This window comes from Choloepus didactylus, chromosome 3 (assembly GCF_015220235.1).
Source record: "Choloepus didactylus isolate mChoDid1 chromosome 3, mChoDid1.pri, whole genome shotgun sequence".
Taxonomy (NCBI): Eukaryota; Metazoa; Chordata; class Mammalia; order Pilosa; family Megalonychidae; genus Choloepus; species Choloepus didactylus.
In genome coordinates, this window is record NC_051309.1 from 81,108,352 (window position 1) to 81,118,021 (window position 9,670).

The 9,670-nt window shown below is 38.0% G+C and overlaps 1 protein-coding gene across 4 annotated transcripts in view; it reads left to right on the top strand.

The window, feature by feature from the left end:
- The window catches only part of ART3 (ADP-ribosyltransferase 3 (inactive)), a 161,540-nt gene extending 152,714 nt beyond the window's left edge, over positions 1–8,826 (top strand). For 2 of the 4 annotated variants that reach the window (XM_037830007.1, XM_037830008.1), the window contains 5 exons: positions 2,632–2,664; positions 3,275–3,307; positions 5,363–5,395; positions 6,630–6,662; positions 8,446–8,826. In XM_037830007.1, coding sequence (XP_037685935.1) covers positions 2,632–2,664; positions 3,275–3,307; positions 5,363–5,395; positions 6,630–6,662; positions 8,446–8,597 — 284 coding nt within the window. In that variant the 3' untranslated portion in view covers positions 8,598–8,826. The remainder of the gene's footprint in view (positions 1–2,631; positions 2,665–3,274; positions 3,308–5,362; positions 5,396–6,629; positions 6,663–8,445) is intronic. The other 2 variants (XM_037830009.1, XM_037830010.1) reach the window with 2 other exon arrangements.
- Positions 8,827–9,670: the final 844 nt, after the last annotated feature.

The following is a 9,670-nucleotide window of genomic DNA, read 5'->3' on the forward strand; positions in this document are numbered from 1 at the left end:
GCCTTTTTTGGATTTGGGAGGCAACATATTTCTCATTGGAGTGTGCTACTTCGGCCCATTTATTGAGTGACCTGAGTTGCTGATAATTTTGAATGAGGACCAGAACAACAGGAAGCTCTGCAACAGCTCCAGGTTGCCAAACAAGCTACTCTGCCACTTTGGACTTCTCATGCCTCTGAATCAATAGGCAAAGAAGGAATTTCTGTACTTGCTGGGGGATGGGGGTAGGTGGATTGATCCTGATTATCAAGGGGAAATAGGACTGCTACTCTACAAGGAAAGCTTGCCTGGAATACAGGAGAGATCCCCTAGGGCGTCTTTTAGTACTGCCAAGGCCAATGATTGAAGTCAGTGGAAATCTGCAGCATCCCCATCAGGGCAGGACTACTAATGGCCGAGACCTTCCAGAGTGAAGGTTTGGGTCACCCCACCATGCAAAGAACGATAACCAGCTGAAGTTCTTGCTGTGAGCGTAAAAGCAATACAGAATGGACTGTGGAAGAAGGTAGTCATATGTGCCTACAACCAGTTGCAGAAATAAGGACCATAATGGTTATGAGAATCTCTTCCTTGTTTTGTTATGTTTATATGTATACATAAAGCAAATGTCTTTGTTTTCATCCATATCTTATCCCCTTATCATATAACATAAGTTATAACATAAATTAACCTTATTGTCATAGTATTTAAATTACAGGATATCAGGTTGAAGGGTGACTATTACCCAAGGACTTTCTCATCCTCTTCTGGGGAACAAGTTAGTGTGTTTCTGGTTGTATGCAGGACAGTTAAATTCATGTTTGATGAAAGTATGACTGTTACTGTTTTTATTTAGAAATTAAGATTGGTTTAAGGAGATGTGTATTGATGCTGAGTTGACATGTGGAGGACTATGAGGGTTAAGTTCGTGTGTCAGCTTGGCTAGGTTATGGTGTCCAGTTGTTTGGTCAAGTAAGCACTGGCCTGATTGTTATTCTGAGGGTATTTTGTGGACTTAAATCATTAGTGAGTTGATTCCACCTATGGCTGGTGACATCTACAATCAACAAAAGAGATTGATTTTAACAATGAGAGAAATGTCTCACATTTTTAATTAGTGGAAGGCCTTATGGGGGAACTGATGATTTCAGCAGTCAGAAAGAAAAAATTCTATCTCTTTTTTCAACCAGCCAGCTTCTCCTGGGGAATTCAGTGAAACCTTCATTGGAGCTCCCAACTTGAAGCCTGCTCTACAGAATTCAGATTTGCCAATCCACATGGTTGCATGAGCCAAGTCCTATAATAAATGTCTTAGTATTTTATGTAAATACATACATACATACAATCTCCTGCTGGTTCTGTTTCTCTGGAGAACCTTGACTCATAGACCCAGTAGTAACACTTTTAGTTAATTTGTCCTAAGGAAATTAGACATAAACTCAAGTCTTTGTGTATAAAAATGTTTATCACAGTGTTATAGTGGAAAAATTTAGATACAATCTTAGCACCCAACAGTTGGGTATTGTTAAATAATGTGTATCTGTATTATGAAACACTAACCAACTTAAAAATCATGTTTTGAAAAATAATGATATGAGAAGGTACTCATAATACAATGGTAAATATAAATAAGATATAAAACTATGTAGACAGCTATTGATTTTATTAAAAATATATATGCACATATATGTATATACAAAGCAAAAAGTTTGAAAGAAAATAACCAAAAATGTTAAAAATGATTATCTCTGAAGTGTGAAGTTGTTATTTTTAATAGTTTCTTGTATTTTTCCAAATTATATATAATTATATAAACAGGGAATTTTTTTTAAAGTATAGCACGATGTCTTTGGATCAAAATCTTTGGACTGAATCTCAAAACAAAGCAAAACATAAAATCAGCAACAGCTGTTTGTTTAGGAGAGATTCTGGGTCATTAGCTGTAGTTCTCACCATAAGTCATTCAGGCTCCAGTGTGTTGAATCTTCTCCCCTTCTCTCCTTTCACTCTGTCACCTCCTGTCTCTCAAAGTTTTCCGCTATAAATAGCCAAGCTGTATTAGGGTTATTTAAGGAAACAGAACCAACAGGAGATATCTGTAAATGTAAGATTTATAGAAGTGTCTCATGCAACTGTGGAGATGCATGAGACCAAATTCCGTAGGGCAGGCAGTGAGCTGGTACCTTCAATGAAAGTCTTCGATGAACTCCCTACGAGAGGCTGGCTGAAGAGAAATTCCATAGAGTAGACTGCAAGCTGGCACTCTGATGAGGGTCTTCAGTGAATTCCCCAGGAGAGGCTAGCTGACTGAAGAAGTGCAAGTTCTCTCTCATCTCCCTTAAAAGTCTTCAGCTGATTGGATTAAGTCCAGCTGATTGAATTCTCTCATTGTGGAAGATACTCCCTTCGTTGATGTAATCAGCTACAAATGCAATAGATTCACTGATGATTTAATAAACCAGCCTTTTATTAACCAGCCACAAATGTCCTTGCAGTAATGATTAGACCAGTGCTTGCTTGACCAGCCACCTGGGCACCATCACCTGGCCAAGTTGACACATGAACCTAACCATCACACCAAGTATAAGGTTCAATTAATTTTCAAGCTGATTTGCTTTTTTTTCACTAAACAGTCCTTATTCTCCTCCTTAGGCATGAAAAGCCAGGAGCCCACTGTCTTACATGGTAAGTCATCTTTTTACTTATTCTCTGAGACTAGCTGTAAGGTTAGAAGAACTGAGAGGAAAGCCTGAGAACATTACTGGGTGTGGAGAGTTTGAGGAATGAGTTAAGCCAGAACAGAGAGACTTCATTGATTATGTCCTGGACAATGTACCAAACACTTTTATCTATTATCCTTTAATCCTAACTCAATTCATACCTATGAGGTAAGTACTTACTTTGCACAAATGAGAAATTGAAGTGCAGGGATTAAGTAACCTGCCCAAACTCATAGTTATTAAGTGACCAAACTAACAGAGACTGAAACCTGGTACTGTTTTTATTAAAAAAAAAAAAACACAACAAAAACCTATGTACTCAACTGCCTTATGAAGATGAGGTTGGAGAGATAGAGGCTGTATTATGGAAGTTCTTGGATTCTAGGCTAAGGAGTTTGGACTTTGTCCAGTTAGGGAATGAAGAGTCACTGAAAGGTGTGTGTTTGTTTTCTTTTTGTTTGGTTTCTTTTGTGTGTGTTTTCTTAGGGTTGGTTATGAGGAAGATATAGACAAAGAGGACATTAATAATGCAAGATAACAGATTAACACTAACCAATATTCATTTCTTTCTTTAGTTATGAAAAACAATGAACCTACCCAATTTCCTGGTAAGACATCTTTGTATTTACTCTCTGGACCTGAGTATGAGATGAAAAGGAGTACTCCAGACACTAAAGAGAATATTGTCATGAGACTATTATTCATGAATATTTCCCTCACAACTGCCTGCTAGTCATTCTACAAAGATTGAGCTGGGTAAGAGTAGAGAAGGTGCCTTTCCTCCATAGCATTCATGTGTTCCTGGAGCATTGCCTCTGGAGCAGAAAAGTTAGCTCTACTGGAGGACATCACTGAGGGTAGGGCTACTGGGACTGGGATGCATACAGTCCAGCACTTCCAAGTTCTGTAGGGAAAGTGTCTGCTTTGGGAGCTACTCAATAGAAACTTCACCTTCATGAACAGACTGTTAACTTTGCCTAATATCTCAGTATGTGGGATCTCTAGGTAACAAAACAGTATTTTGGCATAGACACAGACTCCGTGAGGTGCCATGGATTTACACAATGAGGGTCCATATAGCCAGAACTTTTAAATAAAAACCCGGTGAAACTGCAGTGCAGTGGAACCTTTGGTACTTGTATCTCTTAAGCTCATCAGACAGGAGTTGAAAAATTATACTCACTGGAGCAAACTGCAAGCTACTGAAAATTTCTCTCATTTAGGAATGAAAATTTCAGACTCTTTTTCACTACCTGGTAAGCATTGGTAGGCATGCTAGACAGGAAGCTGCCAATATGGAGGTGGGGAGTTAGGGGAGGGGGGTGGGGTAGGTAGATGGGTGGGGTGTTACACACATAATCATCACCATTTGACATGCAGAGGAACTGAGACCCTCTGAGCCTAAATACTTTGCACAAGATTACATATGTGAATGAAGGACTCAGGTTTCTTAACTTATGACCAAGTGCCCTTTCCTCAACATTAATGGTTCCTCAAGTGTTTTTCCAGTGTATTTACCATGACAGATTTAACTTGCCTTCAAGATATAGCAATGAAATACATATTAAAGTGTGAAGCTGTAGCTTAGGGCAAGGCTAATAGGAGACCTTGAGAACTTCTGTGGCCAGAAAAACATAGCAGTGACTCCAGTCAAGTTCTTCAGAGGGACCTCAAAATTTATGCTTGTAATAGAGGGAAAAAATAAAAAGGCCTCAAAACTTAACTTTTTTCCCCGAGACAAGTAAAAAAAAAAAGTACGTATGATTTGATATCTTTTACCAGAGAGCCCAGAGATGGGAAAGTCTAAGGATCTCTGTCCTAGACCTGCATGTTGACATTTATGGACAGTAGTGATGCTTCATTGCCTCAGAATTATTATCTTTCAAAGGTGGTTACAACTTGTCATGTGTACCTCACAGGGATATCTGTAAGGACTATAAAACACAAAACCTCAGGGTCTAAGCCCTTCTCCATGCCTAAAATCTTTCTCCTGAGTCATGTAGTGCTTTGAAAAAAATTTTTTTGTACATTTGGTTATTATGGGAATGAGCATCTATTAAAGAAATCAGATTTTTAGCACCCATGACATTATATCCATTGCTCCAGTGCTAAGCTTTGGCTAACGTTGTCTATAGAAACTGCATCCTGTGTACAGAAACAGCATGTTCACAGTTAGTTACACAAAGCACAGACTTAGGCTCAGAGGGAGGTTCCAGCAGAAGCTCATCACATTTGTACTTTTGAATTTATTTGGCCACAACTTCAAAGTGAACCTCTGGCAACACTGATGACACACCTTCTGTGTCTACGACTTCTGAGCTTGCTGGACCTGAGTTTGCACGGTGTTCTCATTGGGATCTTCCTACGGCACCTTGTGGTTGTCTGAAAGGCAGCTGCTAATCAGGCTGTGGGGATGAACATGGCTTTGTAGGTGGATAGTCCTGACATCAGGAAGTCTCTCTTCTACCACTTTCCTCTGGATGCCTTTGTATAAGTTATTTCACTTTTCTGAGCCTCTACTTCCATATCTTAAAATTAAGAAACCTGTCCTGCAGAATTGATTAAAAACCTAATGAGATAAAATACCTGGCAAAGCGAATGGTAGTAAAAGACTAGTAAATAGTAGCTGTTTTATTATTATCTGAAATCTCTTTCTCATTTAGGAATAAAAGTGATACAGCCGGATGAAAACCCTGGTAACAAATTCTTTTTTTTGGGGGGGGGGGGGTGTGGGGTAGAGGCACCATGGGGTTCCCAGTCCTTTATCAATTAGGTCATTCTTAACGGGTCTGGGGAGGACACCTGGGTACACAGCTTCTTGTACTCCGGTCTGCAAGCCAGACAGGGAAAATGTCAGTAACTCCTTTCAGTGTAAGTAGCAAGCTGCTATTATGGCTTTCTGGGCTACAGAGAGAAAAAGATGCTTCACCTGAAACTGGAACAGTTGGCTTTCCAGCTGCTCCTGTCCATTCCAGAATGGGACGGGAAGCTTCAAGGGGTGAGGTGGCTACTGTGAGTGAATCTGTAGTCACAGATTTAGTGCCATCAAAGAGGTGTAAAAGAGACCCGACAACATACTAATATTGGGGCCGGCCATTCTGTACTCCTCACTACACTCTCCCTGTTCTCCAATAGGCCACTTGGTTTTGCTGGGACTATATTGTTTTGTGCCCTCTCCTGGAGAGCTATGTGTAGTGAAGGCTTTTTTAAAGGTGGTGTTAGAACATATTTACGCAGGATCTCATTTAATCCAGTGAGACAGGCATTGTTATTGCCACTTTAAAGCTGAGGACACGGAACATAGAAGGTTAAGTAACCTGTAGGAAGCTAGAAAGACAAACCTAGGACACAAGTTTTTTTCATTTTCTGCCATGTGACAGTCTTCCAGCCAGATTTACTTATAGAATATACACCTCTATCCTGGTTCCTAGAATTGGCATATGTTCTTCACAACTGTCAAAATATGGTAAAATTGTAATATTTCATGGCTATGCACACAACACACTTGGAAGTAATAAAGAATAGAAATTAAGAGCAAAGGCTTTGAAATCATTGCTACCAGATTACCTTCTTGATTTTGAGTAAGTCATCCCTCAAAACATTTCACAGATAACATACCTACCTTAAGAGTACTATAAGAAATAAAGGCAACAATGTACATAAAGCAACTGCACAATGCGTGGCAGTACTTTGTAATAAACAAAATTTTAACTTTTATTTTAATGGAAACACCTATTCATGGTAAAAAAAAATTTCAAAGAGCACAGGTGAGTGAAATATTAACTTTTCCCAACCTCACACATACTTCAAAACCTAATACCCTCCTCCTCAGAACTGCCCCCAGAGATAACCAAGTTTGCTTAATCCTTTATTCTCTTCTGGATAGATAGATATACAGTCCAGCTAACTCCAAATCTGTTTATATTTTAGAAGACAGAAGTCAAGGAAATATCGACAATCCTAGTAAGAAATCTCATTTCCTCAGTTGATAAATGTCTGTTTCTGCAACATAGAAAAAGTGAGAAATTTCTTTTCCATCAATAAATGGAACAAAGTTGTGAGAGTTTAAGGCGTCATCATATACAGTATAAGGTCATATCCAAATGCTTATATGTATGTGTGGCAGGGACAACTTGACTTTGTTTCTTAAGCATTTCAGTTGTGTCTGGAGACTGTACTGTCTAGAGCAGTGATCTCAATTCTATCAACTCATTGATCCCTTTTTTTTAATAACAAACATTTTATGAAGCCCTTATATTTTTCAGAAATAAGATTCATAGATAAGACCTACACACACCCATTAAAAAATCAATATAATGTCCTGATAAAATTTATAACAGAATTACATGCATTTCAGTATTGAAATGCTTTGACTCTATTAGAAGACTTAAAAAAGTAGACAAATGCTTTTATTTGCTTACTAAATAAATTTGGATTTAAGAGAAAATTGGAAGCTATTTCATACCAGAAATATAAAAAAATGAAAAGGGAAGAGAAACAGTGGACACTAGATAAAAACTATTATGTTTGGTATATATTAGAGCTGTCCAAAAATACTTTGTTTACACGTAAAACTGAGTTAGATTCTGGGTTTGATCATTATAAAACAGGTTTTTAACTTACATGTATCTAGCAGTGCATTTAAAAGTTGTACCAGAAATGGGTCAGTTTTTCATTGTGCGATATTGTCCTTAGCATTATAAGATATCTAGCCCTCTATCTTCACCCAATTATTGTGACAATCAAAAAAATACCCTGACAAATTTCCAGACTGCCTCTTTAGGGGACAGTATTGGCAGCTTGAGAAATCACTGGTCTGTAGTAACATACTAATGCATGAGTGCATCTGCCTGTCCATTTCCTCATCTGTATTCATGTAACTGCATGTGTTAACTATGGCAAGTAAAATCATTAATATGAATTGAAAGCTTTTATAAAATTTACTGGGTATTTAATTCTCTTGGCTTCCCCTATGAAATCTGAACTGTGATCCCACTTGGATACTTTCAGTCAACCCTCCCACTATAGTCTATTTAAACAAAAACACAGCAATAAGTCAGTTATCTGAGTTAAAGGCAGTGTGAAACAGATCATTCTGAGATGGAAGGACTCCACTACTCCTCTCCACTAGTTCAGTGGAAAGGGAAGTGGTTTTCTCTAGAGCAGTGAATGATGTATGAAAAGAAAAAAACATATTTTTAAAAAAACTTTTATGGCTTCATGTTTAAAAATGCAGCTATATCCAATTATGTATATTGGCAGCTATTTGAGTAGGTATATGAACTATACTTCATCCTACTTGAAATAGGACAAAGTATATTGTCCTGTTCTGTGAAGGATACAGAATTAAACTTTACCTCGCATGCATGTACAGAAAATGGAAATAGAAAATTGCTAAGAAATTCTAGAGAACTTGAACAACAAAAAATACTTGTCTTGGCTATATAGATAATAAAATATACCACCTAAGGAACTTTATTAGTTATCTGCATTCAGTTTGTTTACAAAGCCTGTGAAATACTATATAAAGCCTAGATCAGCATGCTGTGATCATATATAAGGAAATACAGCCTGAAATCTGTAATGAACTACATTTATTTGAAAATTGTTGCTGGTTGGATGTATTTCAGGTAAGTTTCTAACTCAGCATGAATGTCTTTGTTCAGGTATTCAGGATATACGTTTTAAGTAGATGATACTTGATAGTAAAAATGTCTTCTATCAGTGATTGTGTTCTCATTAACAGCTCCAGGTCCAGGCCCGGGTCCAGTTCCAGTTCCAGGTCCCAAAACCCATCCCTCTGCATCCTCAGGTGAAATGCTCCTTCCACTGTTTGGGACATTCATCATTTTAATCAGTGCTTCCACTATAAATCTCTTTGTTTTTGTTGCTCTATAGTTTGATACATTCTTTGTTACTTGAAATACATTGCAGGGATTCCAAAGGAAAGCAAAAGGAATGATGTATTTTTCACTTGTTCGCCAGTCACTTGATACAAAGAAAATTGCTTGTTCCTCATTTTGCAAATTCAGAAAGTTGGTCTAGATGTGATCTGTCATAGAATTAACTTTTCACTTACTTCTGTATTCTTACGATTGCATAAAACTGTATACTTCGATTGAATTCAATAAAAGACTTTTAAGATTATTTAGGTATAATTTTAATAGAACTGCCAGATATTAAAATGCCCAATAGTTATGTTAGTAGTTAACATGAATTTAATACCTGAATTTTAAATATCTTCTACTCATCTCTTTGAAGGGTCAGGCTTTCATTTCAAATAGTATCATCCCTTAATCTCTTCATCTTCCCTTGACATATGAACACATTTTATTTTATAAATACAACAGTTTATAGTGTTCTAGTTTGCTAATGCTGCTGGAATGCAAAACACCAGAGATAGATTGGCTTTTATAAAAGGGGGTTTATTTGGTTACACAGTTACAGTCTGAAGGCCATAAAGCGTCCAAGGTAACACATCAACAATCGGGTACCGTGACTGAAGGATGGCCAATGGCATCCAGAAAAGCTGTTAGCTGGGAAGGCACGTGGCTGGTGTCTGCTCCAAGTTCTGGTTTCAAAATAGCTTTCTCCCAGGATGTTCCTCTCTAGGCTTCAGCAACTCAAAAATGTCACTCTTAGTTGCTCTTGGGGCGTTTATCCTCTCTTAGCTTCTCCAAAGCAAAAGTCTGCTTTCAAAGGCCTTCTCCAAAATGTCTCTGTAGGCTGAAGTTCCTCTCAGTTCCAGTGCATTCTTCAGTGTCCCTCTTGGGTATAGCTCCTCTTCAAAACATCTCTCTCAGGTGCACTGAGTTCCTTCTGTTTGTAAGCTCATTTATATGGTTCCAGTGATTTAATTTAGACCCACCCTGAATGGTTGGGGTAACACCTTCATGGAAATTATCCAATCAGAGTCATCACCCCCAGTTGAGTGGGGCTCATCTCCGCAGAAACACTCAAAATAATTACAA